This window comes from Montipora foliosa, chromosome 9 (assembly GCF_036669935.1).
Source record: "Montipora foliosa isolate CH-2021 chromosome 9, ASM3666993v2, whole genome shotgun sequence".
NCBI classification, from domain to species: domain Eukaryota; kingdom Metazoa; phylum Cnidaria; class Anthozoa; order Scleractinia; family Acroporidae; genus Montipora; species Montipora foliosa.
Window position 1 is genome coordinate 31,433,182 of NC_090877.1, and position 20,000 is coordinate 31,453,181.

The 20,000-nt window shown below is 38.4% G+C and overlaps 2 protein-coding genes across 3 annotated transcripts in view; one reads left to right on the forward strand and one right to left on the reverse strand.

Annotated features, from left to right (window-relative positions):
* The window catches only part of LOC137972046 (TATA element modulatory factor-like), a 52,199-nt gene extending 33,857 nt beyond the window's left edge, over nt 1–18,342 (reverse strand). The window contains exons 1-9 of one of the 2 annotated variants that reach the window (XM_068818852.1): nt 18,082–18,342; nt 12,781–14,181; nt 11,667–11,743; nt 10,342–10,445; nt 7,657–7,774; nt 6,961–7,016; nt 2,059–2,135; nt 630–726; nt 378–463 (exon numbers count right to left, since the gene is read on the reverse strand). In XM_068818852.1, the coding sequence (XP_068674953.1) occupies nt 378–463; nt 630–726; nt 2,059–2,135; nt 6,961–7,016; nt 7,657–7,774; nt 10,342–10,445; nt 11,667–11,743; nt 12,781–14,181; nt 18,082–18,220 (2,155 nt within the window). In that variant the 5' untranslated portion in view covers nt 18,221–18,342. The remainder of the gene's footprint in view (nt 1–377; nt 464–629; nt 727–2,058; nt 2,136–6,960; nt 7,017–7,656; nt 7,775–10,341; nt 10,446–11,666; nt 11,744–12,780; nt 14,182–18,081) is intronic. The other variant, XM_068818851.1, reaches the window with a different exon arrangement.
* The window catches only part of LOC137972048 (small ribosomal subunit protein uS3mA-like), a 7,677-nt gene continuing 6,018 nt past the window's right edge, over nt 18,342–20,000 (forward strand). The window contains exon 1 of the mRNA XM_068818855.1: nt 18,342–18,498. Within this exon, the coding sequence (XP_068674956.1) occupies nt 18,451–18,498 (48 nt within the window). The 5' untranslated portion in view covers nt 18,342–18,450. The remainder of the gene's footprint in view (nt 18,499–20,000) is intronic.

The following is a 20,000-nucleotide window of genomic DNA, read 5'->3' on the forward strand; positions in this document are numbered from 1 at the left end:
AGAACCCCAACTGGCGGGAGGCAACCAGTTGGCTATTTACAAAGCGTGGTGGAGTTGAATCCAGGACAACCGGAAACAAATCCAAGCCAGAGGTTAGAACAGGATTTGAACCCGGAGCAGCCGCATGCAAACCCAACGCTCTAACCACTGGACCACACTGTATTCCATTGGCTCAGTGGAAAATGCATTGTATACTTAAGCATGGGGTGATGTAGCTGAAACCAATATTGAGTGTTGCCTCCTTAATTTACATAACTTATTTTTGGAAATGGTTAAAACTGTAGAAGATATGTAATGACTTGTATAACATAATAAATTATAAGGCGTTTAGTACTTGACCCTTAATTCATGTAGTGGTACAAAACTTTACAATGTACCTGCTTGCTTTCTTTCATTGGCTTCCTTCACTTCTAGGATTTCATTGAGTCTTGTGTTTTCAGATGTCAATTTTTCTACATCTTCGCTATTGCACAATAAATCAGGAAAAAATGGAATACAATGAAAACAAAATAATTCATTGTAGTTAATACTATACATGTACCGGTAATTTTGAAAAAACCAATACAGAGTAGCATTTATATAATTTAAGCTGGAGGAAGGAGACAAATACAGTTACAATTAGTTATTACCTATTTTTCTTCATTATTGCTTCATTCTCTTTATCTTTGGCTCTTAACTTCTTAATAGCATTGTTTACTTGAAGTTCCTGCTTTGACAATTTTTCCCCTAAAATGAATTTTAAACATTGTATGAGAGGAGTGGAAGAGAGGAAGGAGAAGAGAATACACATATATTATATACATCTTATTCGATGGTTTAACATAATATACAATGTAATATGCGCAGATATTTTGGGAGTTGTGTAGTAGGGGCAGGGGCGAGGAAAAATACAAGCAATGAGCAAAATGTCTGTGAATATTATACTGTTAAACCATTGAATAAGATATTTATTTATTCCACATCAAAAAAGGTGTAATTTTGCTTCAATTTTATTTGGTAAGAGTGTTTAAAAAATGCATCATCTGTCCTTCAGGGTGCATGTGAATGATGTAAACAGCACAAAAAGCCAGCGAAATGTCCTTTATTTCATTGGATAAATGAAATGACGAGTGACAAGTTAAATTCTCAGGCTTTCCATCGTGTTGAAAACAATTTCTTTCATTGAGGAAAACTCACATTCCATCTGTATTTGCTCTGTTCTAAACCGGTCAAACCAGGACACTACAGTGTATTACCGTCTCATATATTTTGTGTGTTTACTTATTTTTTTTTTTTATTAGCTTTGCCCTGAAGAAATAAAGAAAAAAATGAATTGAAGATATACAAATACTGAAAATACAAAGATAACAACACACCAATAGTAACTTAAATTGGGCAGGGACACCGCAACAGCTAGAGCCAATTACTGCGGACCCACTTGACCAAATATGATTGACTGGTGTAATAGTGGAATAATAAGGTGAGAGATTGCACTGCAGATCAATTGACACAGTGAGTCAAGATTACTGTTTGGATTTTAAATACCTAAATAACCCCTTTCAATCCTAAGAGTGAGACTTATAGATTTTGTTCTGTGTAACACAAGACACTTTTATTCCTCAATTGGGGCAACTTCACAGACAAATGGGTTAAGGGGAGCACTAAGTTCCTCAAAAGCCACATCTGCCCGACAATGGTGGCTGAGAAGTGGATTTTCAGTATTCGTTTAAAGGAGAAAACGGAGAATCAAAGCTCTGTTTTTAGCACTCCTGTATGCAGCTGCATAGGGCAAATACAAACTTCTAACTCAGGTGCATGTACAGTAGTTCATTTTTTAGTTCTCTTGATGAGTCTTCCTTGTACGTTTCATATGGTATCAAGTATTTTACTACACTACACACTTCATTTAGCTTTCATTCCATGTATGTAGGTACATCTCAAACTTTGTTGAGTATAGAAAAGAGAAATAAAATAGTCTAAATAACACTTCAACCCAGCCTTTGCTCTTATCGCCTGACTGTCAATTGACAGCCCAAAGTACTGAAAGTTCATTGAGTAGACTAGTGCCATGTCAATTACCTTCCTCTAGTAATTGAGCTATTTGGTCATCTTTTTGTTTGAGAAGCTCTGTGAACTCTTCAATCTGTTGTTCATTCCTAAAAGAAAATGCAGAAATGACAAACTCTGGAACACCTATTCAGAAACTTTTGTTTCTAGCAATATCTATGTGCTCCTTGGCTTTAATTGACCTTGCACACTACCTATCAGTTTTAAATAGTAATCAATGCACAAGTCATTGCATTAAAAAGGCCAGAATCCTGAGATGCAAATTTACCGGTACATATTTTCATACTACCGGTATGTCTTAAAAATGATAATAGGGCCGAAGAGGGCAACAGGCTTGACATTTCAACTCCTATGAAACAAACAAAGTTACGAAACAGCAAAAGCATACCACAGGAAAATGACAACAGTTTCCTGGCCTGCCTTACCTTTCAATGCAACATTAGCTATGATTGTATGAGGTTATTTTATAAGCAAAGTTAACTTGGAAAGGTCTGCTGGTCAGCGGTTATTGACTTTGCGCATGCAATGTCACTGTTGCAAGCCTGCAAATATTTTCAGGCTAGGGACAAGGTTTGACCTGACATGCAGCCACCCTGGTCAGACAAAAAAAATCCACACTTGTTAAGTGGGAGGCCTGTGGCAGACCACTCTAATTGTCCGGTGTCTCATTTTCATCGTTTCGCTTTCCTTTTTTTTTTTTTTAATTTTTAAAAACGTTTTCAAATGGTTCAAACCTTTTGCATGTCTGAAGCCGTTAGCAGCCAAAACATGGTAGCCTGCTATTTGATTGACAGGAAAATCCTTGCGTTTCGTAATTTAACATCAGACCTGAAAGTATTTCTGCTCTAGCATGATCGGAATCATGTGCCAGGTCTTATGAAGTAAAATCACTTGACGTCGAGTCACAGAAGACACAGTCGCTTTCGGAGGAGTTTTAAGAAAATCTTTCAAGATTCCATTCAAATGTCTGAAGTTCCACGGGGAAATGACTGCTCTTCTCCGCAAGTCAAAGTATTAATAAAGAATCAAAATAGCCGCAGGTGATGGTCACGCATGACACGGTTCGGGCAAATGGAACACTTTGAGAAACAAAACTCCTTGGAACATCCACCAGATTTACATACGATACGCTACTCAGTGTACCCAACTCGCGTAATAGTATTTCTTGATGACCAATCCAAGCTACCGGTAATAAAAGCTTTTAAATTTAATGTTTGAAATATTCACATGCACATGTATTTTCAGTGTATCACAGACAGAAAATCACTGGAGCATGGAAATAATGCGACATAATTTACGAGGCACAGTATTTATTTTAAGCAAGTTGGAACAAAAACGTTTAAGATGGGATGAATTTTACATAAAGCACTTTTCTGTCACGATGATTATAGTTAAGTTGATTTTGTCTTAACTATATTCAGTTCACTTATGAAATTTCCTTCTTTTGCATTAAACAGTGTTTAAAATCTACAGAGACACTGTTGTCAATAAATCTCAACAGAGTTTTCATCATAGCGATCTTGACTTGACAGGGGAAGGATACATCTTCGACATTGTAATTTGAACAAAATAATTGGCATCTAGATGGTTTCCACAGTGACATCATCAAATTACAAAATGAAAATCGCGAGGTCTTCTGAATTTTTATCTAAACGAGGGTTGAAGACGACCTACTGGTAGAAATAAATACTTTTTCCAGTTCCGTAACATCTTTTGTTTTGAAAATACAGCATTTTGAATTTCCGAATTGTCACCTTGCGTGACACCATGATACAGAGCTGGTTGAAAAACATGTCTCTTCCTATGATTCTCAGATGTTTGAACGTTTCAGGTAAATAACGAGATGTGTTCATACACATGTAATTTAGCTCATGCACGAAAGTAAGCGCTTTCGTGGCAAAGCAAACTCTTGGTGTATTCATTGATTACTGGCCGCCATCTTGGTGGACCAAGGACCGTCCGCCAACATGGCGGTATCGTGTGAAACGCTTAGCCAAATTAATAACTCAGAAACAATGTACCGCACAGAACCTAAGAATTGAAGAGGTGGTTTATATGTTCGTCTTTACAACATTTCAAGATGTTGGCTTCTTTTATTGAACGGTTTCGAATTTGCTTTTTTGTTTCGTGACAATGAAAATAAACAGAACATGTGCGCACTGCCCAATGCTGTTTTGACAACATTGTTGCTTTCGTTTTGCCGTTCTATTCTAATGTTGTTGCTTTGTTTTTTAGTCATTCTAGTCGAACAAAATACATTTGTACAAATCCTCTACTTTAGTTATTGAAGTCGCAGTGAGGAATGCAATTCAAGTCCCTGAAAATTCGTTGTGAAAATGGTCATAAAATCTTATCAGACCCATGAAAACACAAACAATATGCATTTGTGGAACAGTACCCTTGTTGATTCTGCAGTAGTACATTGTAATGTTATTTAATTTAAATCAATGTAAATGAAACACCTCACATTTTCTGCGTAGCGTTGATCGTAAGATGACGTGAAACCAAAGGTGCAAATGAAAACAAATCAAAATGAAACTTTGCCATTATGCTTCACAGCCATATTAAAAGGCCACCTTCGCATTTGGCTTTCTGGAGTGAAAATACATTTTCTTATTTTGCATCTAAACAGAAGACCCCGGTCAGCCTTTCCAGTCAGACTGATTGTTTGTCAGTCAGAACCTAAATTTTACCGGACAAAATTAATGTCCGATGACCGGCGCTTATTTCCAGGCTTGCTGTTGTTTGCACTCGTGCTTGCCGTTTGCTCGGGGTTTACCGCCAATTGATTTCGCTTTTGCTATTTCCAGTTACTGCCTTTACTCAGAATCACCTGACCTTTGCCTTTTTTGTCGTCCTCTTTGCTAGTTTGTTTTTTCAAGATGTCTAAATTGACGTGTAACAGTGCTCAGGGATGGCATGTTGCCTGTCACATCTTCCACTTGTACTTCCTTGGCTCCTTCAGTCGCTTCGCCTGAGGTTTTTGTGGGTTCATCGATTATCTGTTAGTTCGATGCAGCATGCTAATGATGGAGTTTTGTCAGCCTTGGATGGACAAACCCACCACCTTTTACAGACTGGCTCTGCTTTTCTGTGGTCTCCAGCGAGTTCATCGATGGCCAACGTGGCTCATCAGTCGCCGGGAGAGCCGAGCAACTCAGGTATGTTGGCTCCTTTGGGTGTTCCCTCGTTTGTTTCATCCTTAGGCATACTGCTGTCTGCTTCTGCACCAACTCAATCGACTGTAACCACAAACTCAGTCAGTTTGCCTGAGGTTTTTCACTCCTCTCATAATGCTCCTCCTTTGAATCAGCCGTTCGTGGTGGGCCACGGCTACTTGTTCATCCCATACAAAGTAGTTGCCCAAGTAATTGCAGGAAAATACATAAATATGAAGGATTTGCTTTCTGAGAACATCTTGGTCCAAGAACCAGAACCCCAGCTGCTAATGGACGGTCATTTGCTATTTTCATCCATAGACAAGAAACCCAAACAGTAAATTGTAGAGTCCATCACAACGTGGATCAAGGCCTTCAAAATGTACAAGTACAAATTGCTCATTCTTCACATGTACTGTCAATTCAGTAGAAGTACGCAGATAAATTGTGACCGGAAATTTTGAGAATTTGCTGCCGCAGAAAGGTTGTACCACATGGTCAGTGATAAATGTTCAGCTGCATAATTTCCACACAGCTGGGGCACATGTGTGTCCTCGCATGTCCGCCTCCAACTCATCTAGAATTCAAGAGGCCAGGGGTAGCGTAGTCTACCCTCCAAGAAGAATAAAGCCTCAGCTTATTTGCACTCTGCAGTCATTGATGCATACCTCAGTAACAAAGTAAGATTGTGTCGGGTGGCAGCACCATTTGATGTCCCTTCTTGTTACCCTTTACAGATTAGCAGCTTTGGTGTTATCCCAAAGAAAGGACAGCGGGACAGTGGCGACTGATATTTGACCTGTCTTTCCCATTTGGTCACAGCGTAAATGATGAGATTGATCTCGATTCTTGCTCTCTGCAGCAAGTCAAAGTGGCTGACTTTGTTAGTGTGTTAACCAAGTTTGGGAAAGGGGCCTTATCTAAGTTTGATATTCAGAGTGCCTACAGGTCAGTTACCCTCCAAGCACCCATGGTATGTTGTGTGCTTGGAGCAAATAATTTGGGAGGTTGTCCAGTGCTAAGGTTGCCATGGTTACCTCTTGCCAAATTGCTAGCATGACCAATCGCCTTATTTGCTGTATGGCACCTACCCTCCATTCATGTACTGACAAGCTAAATGTGGTTATTTTATAAGCAAATTTAACTTCAAAAGGTCTGCTGGTCAGCGGCTATTGACTTTGCGCATGCACTGTCACTGTTGTTTGCACTTGTGTTTGCCGTTTGCTCGGAGTTTACAGCCATTTGCTTTCGCTTTTGCCCCACCCACCTTCTCCTGAGGGCAAGATTTGGTAAGTACAAGTTCCACTGTGAAGACCATAATATTATGACAGATCCCGAGGTTGACCCGTGGCTAGGTTGCCATGGTTACCTTAAGCCAATTCGCTAGCTTGGCCAATTGCATTATTTGCCATGTGGCACCTACCCTCCATTCATGTTTAATTTTGTGACAAATTATTGGTTTTGTGAACATACCATAAATTACTGTTCATTCTAACTGGCCATATTTGGTGCAACATTACCAGTATCTATGACTTACATACATACATACATACATAAATTTATTTGTTAAGGCGGGTCGGAAAAGGCAACCTTAAAAGCTGATGTGGACCCGACTAAGTGTTACTGTTAAGAGAGAGATTAAGTTGCTCATTGAATTTGGGATCCTTTCATGCAATAAACAGTGTCACAGTTAAAGGTTTTCCTTTACTGCTGCTATGATAGTATCATTTTCAACTACTGTATGTGTATCACCAACCTGGAATTTAGATATTTCTCTCTTTCATCTAAAAGGGCTTTAAACTTATCTCTTTCCTGAAAGAAAGCCAGAGACATTCCATAAAAAATATTCATTCTAATTTTTTTTATTTAATGCAATGGTCAAGTGATGAGAGAAACCTCTCAGGGGCATCACTGCTCTATTACAAAACCAAGAAACATGCTGAACAAGAGATGACTAAGAATATGAAATTGCTATTGCCTTGACAAAGAATAATTAAGGTATGTTTAAAGAAACAAAAGAAAGGGCTGCTGTTGACTACACTGAAACATCATTTAGCAACCTATTAGTAAAAGCTATCTCAAGGGTCAAGTTGTACTAACTGGTAGACTGTGTATCAACACTTGGTGCTATTGAGTCTGGTAAACGTATGGGATGGGGGGACATCAATGACATCAACGTCAATGAAAAGCCATTATTTCATAACTACAAGTTTACATTTAGAAATTGAATGTCTGCAGAGAATGCACCAAAATGAAAAACTAAAATTGGTAAGTACTGTTTCTTTCTATGATCAATGTTCAGATAATTGTTGTACATTCATTGATAGCCAATGGTTTCCATTTTAATGATGAACTAATTAACTATTGAATTCTATGATAAAATTCAATTAATTCAAAGCATCATTGATATTATTATAAAAAAATTGGCTTTATGTGCAACAAGTCAAGATACCTTTGCAGCATTTTTAAATTTCTTTTCTGTGGCAGCAACCCTAACAGTGAATTCTCTCCTTACTTCCTCTATTTCTTCATCATCTGTCTTCAGAGCAGCTTCAGCCTGCTTCAACTGACTGTCACAAGTAAACAAAACCAGTGGAAAACCTTGTAATTTATGTGAAAAACAAGACAGCCAGCAAATGTTGAATAACAGTGGACCATCAGAACATGATTAAAGTGCAGACTGGACTCTGGAGACCATGACTCTGGTTTGACCCTAATTAGATGCATGCAGATTTCACAAAGTCCCCCCTTGCTCTTCTCGCCAACTCTAACATCACTCGTGGCTCGGAATACAGACAATTTACGTCACAAAGTGTCCCCCAAATGCTGCTCTTTAAGTAAGGATTCACTGCTGCATTTACCCAAAGCTAAAAATATAATAACACTAACCTTTACCCTTACCTTATTGTTGTTGTGTTGGATGTCAAAATTGGGCCTGCATCTAATTAGGGTCAAACCTGGACATAAGTGGAGACCAGGACTCTGCAGACCAGTAATCTAATCTGCAGACTTGAGATTTGCAGTCCGGTCCATTTTGTTAGCGGAAAATCTTTGCTTATCGCTAGTCTCTTCCGGCCTCTTAAAAAAAACCCAATGGCTGAAAATGTTTTGTGGGGCTGGTACAAAACACAGGTCATTGTTTTACCAGTACAGAAAAACTCCTAGACATTCAATAAAGCTAACCTTAGGCCTAATTACGCCTAAAGAAACGTTTTCAGACCTTGATTGTTAGCTATGGTAAATGGTTAGGGTTGTTTCTGTATTGGAAAAAACAATGATCTGTGATCTGTGTTTTGTACCTGCCCCACAAAACATTGCCAGCCAATGAGTGTTTTTTTTTTTTAAGTGGCCGGGAGGGACTAGAGCTGAGCAAAGATTTACCACTCACAAAACGGACCAGCCTGCATATTTCTAATCTGCAGATTACTTTTTTTTTTAAACTTTATTGAAAAACAAGTTGATATTGATACAGCAAATTAGTTACCTACCTAGTACACAATTATAATAATTATTATTACAACTAATTAACAATTATTAGCCAAAGGCGAAGTGATTATCGGTGAATATTCACCGAGACGAAGTCGAGGTGAATATTCACCGATAATCACTGAGCCTGAGAATCATCTTTAGTCCTCCTCCCAAAATCAATCATCTTTAGTCCTCCGTTGGAGTATTCGTTTATCGCGGATCTGCGTGTGACTTTATCAGGACCATTCCATAAGAATTGAAATAATAACTGGTTTAACTGACTTACAAATTCTTTTGGGGTGGGTATTACAGATAACACATAAACAACTTTCGGGATTAATAGAGATTTGATAAGTGTAATTTTGCCATAAAATAGAGAGACCTCTAGAGGACCAAATTCTAGTCAGGTTTTTAATACTGTCTAATCTCTCTATGAAATACTTTTCAAGAAGCAGTTTTTGATCATATGTGTATAAATAAATTCCAAAAGCCTTTATCGGTTCATTAAGCCATTTAATCCCAAAAGGCTGCGCCTTGCAGTTCCTTGAAGAACCTATCCACATACTTCCATTTTGAAATAGTTAATCTTTAAGCCAGAGACAATCTTGAAATCATCTAATAGCCTAAAAAGAGCAGTAGCAGAGCTTGTGTCAGCTAGTATTGCTGTCGTGTCATCTGCATATTGAAGAATTTTTGTCTCCTCACTCCCAACAGAGATACCTTTTATATCTTTATTTTGTCGAATCGCAATTCAGATTACTGGTCTGCAGAGCCCAGTCTGCACTGTAGACTTGCCCGATAGAAGTACTATAGTTGAAAAAGGAAATTAAATGCAACTTCACGTTGTGGTTAACAAGTCTCCTTTTGCATTATGTTTGTCAAATCCTGTTCTGCCACCAGAATAATTAAGTTAAAAGTGGTCCCAAAATAATTCACTGTAATTCCTGCTAGCTTTCAGGCAGTTATCATCATTAAAAAGCAGCAGATATAAACTAGCCAGTGGATGCAACAGCACTTCCAAGTTATGAAAAAGCACTTTTGTTTTTATGTTAGCATCTGACTACAGGTTATTCAGACCATTAATCAAAATTGACCCTTAAAGTTAATTTAGTTTGCTGGCAAAAATGCACGGTTACCATTAAAAATGAAAGATGTCATGGTGTTACAAGTGTTGTTGAGAAAAAATGGATACACAATGCCCTATTCACATCTCTTAAAAAACAAACAAGACCTAAAATAAATAATAATTATTTCTTTGTCTTGTCCAAGGCAAATATAACATTTTTAACCAGAGTTGTCAGTATTAAATATACATGTATACTGTGAACAAAAGATGGACTGGCCTACCTCACAAAGTGCAGAAAAGGGTGGCTTAGTTGCCTTCAAGAAAAGGCTGGTATCTGGTGACAACCAATTGTCAAAAATAGTGAAAAGGAAAAACTGTAAACAGGTTTAACTGTTACAGCTGAATTGCAGATTATTGCAATGAAGTGACTTAATATTGGGTCCATTATTATTAATATTATTGATTTGAATTTGGAGATTTGGATGATGCCACACCATTAAAAGCTAGATACTCAACAATTTAACATTATTTTTAGACTTAAAACAGGAAGCATAAATTCCCATAAATTCCCTCTTGGGAATTATATTTACATTTTCAACAAACCTTCTTAAAATATTAGTTGTCTCTTGTAGATGAACATTGTCTTTACTAAGTTGAACCAACTTATTTTCACGAACTTCCACAACATGTTGAAGATTCCTGACTTCCTAAAAGACAATAGAAAAAAAAGCCTCTGTTACAAGCCTAGAAAGGCCCATCAGGCCAGCGCTTATCTCCAGTTGAAAAATCCGTAGCATGAAGCAACTAGGAGTATTTCTACTCCCCCCTGGATGGGATGCTAGTCCATCACAGGGTTACCCCCAGCATTTTCGCCGGTGCCCATTTATACACCTGGGTGGAGAGAGGCGCAGTGAGAGTAAAGTATCTTGCCCAAGAACACAACACAATGTCCCCGGCCAGGACCCGAACCCGGACCACTCAATCCGGAGTCGAGCACTCTGACCATGAGACCACCGGGCCTCCCACTGAAAGACAATACTAATGCAATGCAAACCAGTTTTAATCCAAGGTGTCACAAAGCGTGTCAAAGATGAGGAGAAATGACAAGAAAAGCCTCTTTCAAATACAACCCAGGAAGGCATTAAATTCCTTACAGTTTGTGCCCTAACAGAGCAATACTTATAACGTCCTCAGGTTTGTGCTGTGAATGTTAAAACAGTGCAGATTACAATTCAGTAGTAATGCATCTTCCAATGTTTCCAGTTAAGCATATTGGCTTGTTGTAAAAGGGAGTTGAGATATTGTAATAATCACAATGATGCAAAACAGTACACACACAAATGCAGTACATGCACTCACAGAAGTAGTAAAACTAAGAGACTGGGTTAAAATTTGCACTCTGTTTATCATAATGGCATCTTCATTTCAATTTTCCATTGTTCTCACACTTGACAATGTGGGTTGGCACCTGGGCTTTGTTGGTGCATTCTGCCTTACTTATCTTAATTCTCTTTATACTGTAGGAATTCATAGAACTCATTCATTCATAGATTGATTGGTGGTTTGCTGTCAAAGAATACATGTATTTCTTACTCCAGTAAGTAATATTTAAAACCATGTTCTTTCCCAAGTCATATATTAAAAAAGTTGGAGACCAAACTCAAGAGTTATTATTATTATTTATTATTGTTATTATTATTATCTTTATAATAATAATAATTATTATTATTATCATTGTTATTATTATCATCATCGTCATCACAGATTATGAATTTGGGGGTTCAAAAATTCTTTTAAGTTAGGTCAGCTTTCAGCTTCAGAGTTCCAAACTGCAACAAAATGACAAATTAAACTAAAACTCATGGAATCTAAAAAGAATTTAAACTAGACAAATATTTAACTACCATATAATCAAACTGAGTACTTACAGTTTGCAATTCTTTGATTTCATTCTTTAACTGATCCACATTCTCCGTGGAATTTTCTTCTGGTACCACAACACTTTCTGGATATGGAAAATAACACTAAATTACTTGCCCAATCAATATTAATAAAAAAAATAAAAATAAAATAAAAATATGAGTTTCTTTCAAACATAAAAACATGATACACTAAGTTAAAGCTCTCTCATTTTTTAAAACCCTGCCACTTCTAACATGTCTTGCACATCTACCTGTACATACGTGTATACTGTACCCTTGGACTTATGGCTGTTTTTGCTTAGGTGGCCTCATACACCATATGAGCCTTTTTGAAACACTACTACCAGAATGACCACTGGAGAATTTTTTTGAGAATTCAGACTAGATGAGTCATAAGGGTACAGTATACACGTATGTACAGGTAGATGTGTAAGACATGTTAGAAGTGGAGGGGTTTTAAAAAATGTTGTTTTTCAAACAGAGATGATAACACTAGGAACTCTGTGTCTTGCTCTTCTTGGGTAGTGAGTGAGATCTTTAATGTGCATCAGAGTTTTATGAACAAGGGTGTGACACAGGGCCTCCAGTTTACAGTCCTCAACCGAGAAGACTTAAAGCAAGGCTGTTGCCTAACAGGAGCCCGGTCGCCTGGGGCTCCCAAAGAATAGCTCTGGGCTCCTTAATTTTTCACAGCAACACCTTTCACTTCATATGTTGGGCTCCTAAGTTCTCAGCGTTTAGCTCTGAGGGCCCCTTTAAAATTTTCTTAGGCAGCAGCCTTGCTTAAAGTCTAACCATTTGCAGAAGTCATTTACAAAGGCAGCACTTTCTGCTCACAGTCATTTCCTGGGTCTTGGTTGGCTGGGGTTGAAATTAAGTTTTTTCTACAATGAATATGTTGTGTTTGAAATTTTTCTTGTTTTAAAATTTTTCAAACCAGTTCACTTACGATTTTTCTTTGCCTTAAATACATGTATTCATTATCATATGATTCGAAACAGAGGAAAAACAACAATACACTGTAATTGAACAAGTTTGAATTAATTTTACATTATAAGCCCAAGTACAAAAAGATAATGATGTACTGGCTACCAGTTAGGGTAAATTCTATGAGACTGACCATTTATCATTGCTGGATGCTGTGTTTCCTCAACCAAACTCGACACCTGTCCTGAATTTTCCAATTTCTTGAAGTCATCTAATTGTTTTCCTTGTTTAACATCATAATCTGGCTGTACAATCACTTCTGTTTCATTTGCTGCAGTTCCATCATTTCCCTCAAAGTCACTTGATGACACAATTATGTTAACTTTATGCAACTCCTCTTGGAGTTCAATGCCATCATTTAAATTTGTCTCTTCAGTTTTTGATTCTTTATGTAGCCATTTGTTAGAATGACAGTTCGGTGTTGAACTAGCCACGGGTGTGACATCATGAATTCTTTCTGGGTCAGCATATTCTGTCAAAAGTTCATGAGGATTGTCAAATGTGGAAACACCTTGATTAACAACAGTATCCACATCAGGAGACCCATGGTTCCTAGGTGTTGCTAAATTGTTACATGTAATTGAAGTGTAATAGATGTCCTCATTGCTTTGTGAATCATCAATAGAACCTTTATTTTCAATTCTCTCAAGTCTGTTTTCTGCCATGTTTTCTGATTCCACAGACTGTTTTACTGCACAAGATGTTACAGAGTATGTTTCTGGGATTTTATGTTGTCCACTGCTCACAAATGGTGGATCTTTATTATCAATAGAAGGAACTGGTTTTTCTTTTTCCCCATTTACGCTACTTGCGTTCATAGAACTATGAACCGTGTCACTGTCATTTGCAAGAACATTTATATTAGGTTCTTCGCTTTGACCTTTGCTCGTTTCCTCATCAGAGTTAATTTTTGTAGACTTCAAATCCAATCCAAGATTGCTTGCAGCAGGTGTGGTTGACTCTTGTGGGTTATTGTCTCCCACCTCAGAGATATCAAATGAACCAGACTGTTTAGTTTTATCAGGTGTATCTTCACTTCCTGCAACTCTTTCTTTTAATAAATCAGCATAAGAACCTGATATATGTGAACTGTTTGGCGATTTTGAAGTCTCTTTAAAATCAATGCCATCACTTTTTTGCTTCTCAGATTCTGTTGAAGAGAAAATTTCTTCCCTGTCTGTTGCATTATTCAAACTTTCACTCTTCTTTCTGATGCCACTTTCACTACCTTTTCTTCCCCCAACTGTACCACTTACTCTGGGGCTAGGTTTTCTTCCAGTAACTCTATGGCTTGATGTGTTGGAGTCGTTGTTTGTGGTTGCTGATGACAAAGAGTCACCGAGAAATGATGACCAGAATGAATTTCCTTCAGTACTGTTGCTTTCCTTTGAATTAAGAACACCTGATGATGATTTTCTGGAAGAGTTCAACAGTGCAGTCGTTGATGAAGAAGAGGATGAGTTTCTTGTCAATGAACTCTTATTTGTGGAATCAGGGGATACTGAAGGAGATGGTGATTCTTGTTTGCTTGCACCTGTCACAAAACAAATAAAAGTAATAAATTAATAATTATTATGACCTTTTATCATCTTAGATGGACCACCATGAAAACCACCAATCTGTGGATTGGGACTGAATAGAAAAAATACCGAGTCACTACCCCGCCCACTTTCATTCAACATTTTGAGGAAATTCCTTTCCCACAGTCTTTAAGGTGTAGCGGAACAACTGCAACAACATGGAAAGATATTATTTTAAAGTCATGGGTCCCCGGGCGAAATGGATCAAATTGCATCTCGGTATGAAACCCCAAGTGAACCCAGATTAGGTTTTTTCGGAAGCTTGCAAAACAACAAAACACAACAGCTAGAGTTGGTAAGGAGGAAAGAACATGAACTTTCAGAACTTGACCTGTCCTTTAAGCCCACCATCGAAATCGCTTTGCTCAAATTGCCATACTCCTGGTCACATTTAAGATCAAGGCTGCTGCCTAAGAAAATTTTAAAGGGGCCCTCAGAGCTAAACGCTGAGAACTTAGGAGCCCAACATATGAAGTGAAAGGTGTTGCTGTGAAAAATTAAGGAGCCCAGAGCTATTCTTTGGGAGCCCCAGGCTACCGGGCTCCTGTTAGGCAACAGCCTTGAAGATGATGTGCTCTTTTGCACATTGTGTTTTGGTGCCTGTTTGTAAAAATATTAAAAGGCACCCTGAAGAAGAAAAGAACATTAAGGCCATACAGTCTAACCTGAAAGCTGCGAAATAAAAGTTGAAGATATCTCCACCAAAACAGAAAGTTTGGCCTCAAGTCTCAACATGTACATGTATGCTGCCAAAGGCCAAGCACACTTAATTAACAGTGATTAAATTAAGTACTTGCGGGAAACTACAGCTGGCAACAAAGTCCCTAACTGGCTCATCTTAAATACGGAAATCAGAAAGTTGGAAAGAATTTGTCATGGTAAAGTTCTGCCCAAAAACCAAATGTAACAGTTGCTGAACGAGGACAATGAAAACTTTGCGATCACCCAAGCACAAACTGGGCATTCAACCAACCTGTAAAGCAACTTTGGGAGCAAAAAGGAATCTGTTTTCCAGGAAAGGGGGCGTCCTACCTAACCAAAGGGAACGCAGTGGTGAGGGAAGCAGTTACGAAAGTTATCAAACACATGCTTCCACCCCATCTGTCTCTGATGTGCCAACAACTTCAGAGGAAGAAAGATGTTATCTTAAGATGGGTTGAAAGGAAAGATTGAAGACATGCCCTCCTTTGGTTGTGAAGCAAGACATTGAGTTGCCCGGTGATTACGGTCTTACATAGTTGTTTGAAGAAGCTCAACTGATCGGTAACTGATAGGTGCCCAGTCTTGTTGTTTGTAACTCACTGTAGGTCATACTTCTCTGCAACGGGACCCATGTCATCTTGTTGCATTTGCTTTACTCCTGCTCAATGACGCTTTACTTTTTCATTTCGTTTTCAAAGAAGTCCTTCCAAATTTTTTGACTGTGTTGGCTGCAAATAACGGCCACTCAACGGAGAATTGTCCGGTCAAAAATAGGTTTTGTCCAGTCAAATCCTTACATGGCCAGACAATTTGTCCAGCCATTTACTCTGTTAGGGAAAAAATTTAGAGTTTCAAAAGGTTCAATAATTATACATGTATTATTGGCATTTGTGAAAAAGGAGGGCAAAAGACGGATATTTAACTACCAGACCAAGAACTTTTAATAAAATAATGATTCATATAGTCAAAGAATTTCCGGCTATCATTGCAAATTTTCGCTTTGTCACTCACCAAGTCGTCACCATAAATTAGCGGGTCTTACAGATGTGTACCGTTCACGGGTGTGGATTAATTTATTATTTGTCCGTGTGGGTTTCATAAAAATCATGTGAGAAGGACAGCAAAACCTCTCAGTGTCGGGGAAAGGGTCATGGCACCCTTTGTCTTCACGAAAATTTAAGTGTGAAAGTAACAATGACAAGAAAGCAAGTTAAGATTCATTTCTCTACTTGTCGACATTTCTGTGTGAATCACTTAAGCTATAAATACTGCGACTGACTAAACATTCTATTTTCCAGGGAAACAAACCTTTTTAGCAGTAAATTCACATATGACAACATGTTAAACTTTACCTAGCCTATACACCGGTACGCGATTCATCTCAAACGATTGACTGCAGATTTCAGCTAAACTACAGAATACAGGGCCACTTATGGTTACATATTAAATAGAATGGCTCTGCAGCTCACCGGTCAAGAAGAATGTCAGTGTATGCGGCTTGACGGCTCAGTGGCTCGCCAGTCAAGAAGAATGAGCGTATGCGGCTCGATGGCTAGTCACTTACGGTCTAAGCACTCAGCTCTCATTCTACAGTTCGGTTAATTACACTTTTTACGACATCGTTTGCAGAATATAGCTCGCATTTACTGATTAAGCCTAAGCACTTGTTTCCATGATTAGGTTGAAGCACTCTTAGCTTTCATTTTACGGTTTCTAGTCACTTAAGGCCTAAGCACTCTAAGCTCTCATTTTACGGTTCGGTTAACTACACTTTTTGTTAACTGATTAAGCCTAAGCGCTTGTTTCAGTGATTAGGTCGAAGCACTCTTTTCAGTCTTTTAAAATTTTCGCTTTCAATTTACAGTATGGTTAACTACACTTTTTATGAGATCGTCTGAAGAATATAGCACTCGTTTACTAATTAAGCCTAAGCGATTGTTTCAGTGATTGGGTCGAAGCCCTCTTAGCTTTCATTTTACAGTTTCATTAAGTACACTTTTTACGAGCCGTCGACCCATTCAAATATTCACTAAGGCCACTGCCGAACCGGCGAGCCACTCAGCCACCCTCTAATATATCTACCATTTACTTAAGGCACTAAAACCACTGCCGAGCTACCAAGCCACTCTCTTATCTCAAACTTTGCTGAAGCAAAAATGCAGTGACTTTAGATTAAAAAGGCTCAAAGGGAAGAAATCAATCATCACTTCCTGCACGCCCCTCAGTTATCTTGTGTTATGATGAAAATAAACTAGATTGCAAGCCTCAAGAATTCGTGGTTTCTTTTTGGATACCAAGAGTACTTCCTAAGATCTACCTTCTCCAGATATTTTTAAACCGCGCAAAAATGTCACTGTATTAGTAAGCATCTCCGATAGGAAACCCGAGTATCTCAAGATGCACAATGTATTCGCAATAACAATAGTAGGCACCATCCTTAATAGGACCTCACACAGTCAGGGTTGATTGCAAGTGGTTTACTTCATATGATGAACACAAGATCTCAAGATCATTAATATTGTAACATATCCCACCTTAATATAACTGGATATGAATAGGGTAACAAGTGTCTATATGAATCAGCTGTTTTTCTGAGCCAGTATAACAAAAACTTAACACTCGCACATCTAAGGGACAAGACATTAAGTGTAATACCACCAACCTGAAAGGATACGATTAAGTAAAATATACAGGAATGAGAGCGATTTTTCGTGACACCCTTCTTTTACATTAGAGTCCGCATTGGTATTCAAACATTTTGACTCCACTCCTCAGCAAAAAGCAACACAAGCTTGAACCAAATAAGTTCATTTTGGGAGGGCCTGGCGAGAACTCGAACCAACCCGAACCATAGAAAACAAATACAAATACTGGAGGTTGAGCAATCTTAATTAATTTCTCCGGCCTACGTCCTCAGGTAGTTTCAACAACAAAAATAGTTTACTTGCACCACACGTAAATTGAGATTGATGAAATAAGTTTACATGTAAGTATAAACAGGACTTATGTTACAAATATTATATGCCGCCTAGAAAATAACTGAAAAGCTACAATTGTAGCTCTTACTGTCAATTGACATATCCGAAAGTACCAGTGAAATCGGCCCTGAGAAGAAAATATTAAAAAAAAAAACAAGATAAAGACGAGGTTACCTGGAGGCAGCCTCGAAGGTGAACTGCTCCTGTCATCTTCAATATCCAAAACTCGGTCAATAGACTTTTGCAGATTTTGTGCTTGAGACAAAGCTGTCTTTGCAAACGATGAAAAACTTGACGTATCAAACCAACTCATGAGTGCTGTTTGTGATTGTGGAGCTTACATACCGCCTGGACTACAGGGTGATCTACAATTCCCTGGAAACTAAAAAGGGATGGAAAAACATGTCATCCACGTAATGCCGCCATCTTGGCTATTTTTTCGTAGAAAACTGGGCCTGAATTAAGGCGATCAAAACATGGCGGATAAGCGGTGATGTATACTAGCCAATACTAGCCAACAAATTTTGTTCCAAAAACCACATTATGCCCATAACTGGCTATCGCAACCTGTTAAAAGTCGCTAGTTATCAGGTAGGTTTGTATGGTGCCTTTTTCGGGGTCAAATTTAAAGCTTGCATTTCGCATGGCGAATTATATATAGAGCTACCCTCCATTTAGATTTTTAGAAGTAAGCTTAAGCTTATTTTACACGTATTGAGGCTCTCCCAGGGGTTTTGGGGAGCAAGGGAACAGGTCTAATTTGAACTGGGGAACAGGGGGCCGTAGGAAGAGGGGAACAATGCCAAAATATTTTAGGGAACGAAAGAACTTGTAAAGACAATTTAAAACAATGTTAGATCAAATGCAAAAAGCTGATAACAAGTGTGACAGTAATTTAAAGGTGGGCCTTTAAGTAACACTTTCATTTTGCATGGTGATTGAGCCAAGTCTTACTGTTTACATGCAAGCTTGTATCATTCAACTCATGAAACTTATTTTATAAACAATTAATTGCATTCAGTTTGAATGGTGAAATGAACAATTATTTGTCTCAAGGGTAGGCAGAGACCACTGTATGCATACAAACGGTCTTCAGTGGGGATCTTAGTTCTTATAATTATGTAATTAGCGAATCGGATACCCTTACACCACACTTTTTGCATGGATACGAGATCTCATGCCATGAAGTCACATGGGAAAGTCAAGTCACATGGTAAGCTGGGTATGTTGCCGAACACTTTCATGCTATCAAAAGAAGGAAAGAGATGTTTTACGAGAATCTGCGCAGCGTTTTATAAATGGCCAAAATGTCCAAGCAACTACAAACAGCACAACTGCTACAGTAAGGCCTTCCGTTGGGTGAGATCAAGCGAGTGCTACCACGAGTCAGAACACAGGTGGCCCAGACACTTTCAACAGCACTACAGCCAAAACAGGTCTGCTTCAACTGCAAGGGATCAAGAGCCTGTCTTGACTCAGGGTGCTGGTAGCCAGGAAATTTCCAAGAATGCATGGGAAGAACACAGGAGGATTTTTGGTTATCAACTACCTCAAGAAGCCGGCCAGTTGGGGAAAGTAGTGGAAGGGCCAGAAGACAAATCACGTCATACTCGCCATACCAGTTCAATAGAAAGGGCACATGAACAAATGCCTTTGTTTGTCTTGTTTTTAGTGAACAAGATCAGCTCCCCTCTACCACAGGCACCCCAAGCTCAGTGTGAGCATGGCCGACAAAATTATAAGGATTCGTATTGGAATCCCGATAAAAAGCTTAAGATAATTATATGAAAAAATTCTCAATTAAAAAGCCTAACCTTATTGCCAATGTGGGTAACTTCCTTCCTGTGTGGTTATTTTCCAGATCCGATGTGATTTGAGCCATTTCACAATTTCGTGGTTGTCAATGGTTATAATAAAATCCCAAGGCTGGAGACTAAATTCTGAGGTGCCACCAATTTGAGTCAAATATTCCTGGATAAAATATACAAAATTGAGAAATGGCTCAAATCATGTCGGATCTGGAAAATAACCACACAGGAAGGAAGTTACCCATGTTGGCAATACGGTTAGGCTTTTTAATTGAGAATTTTTTC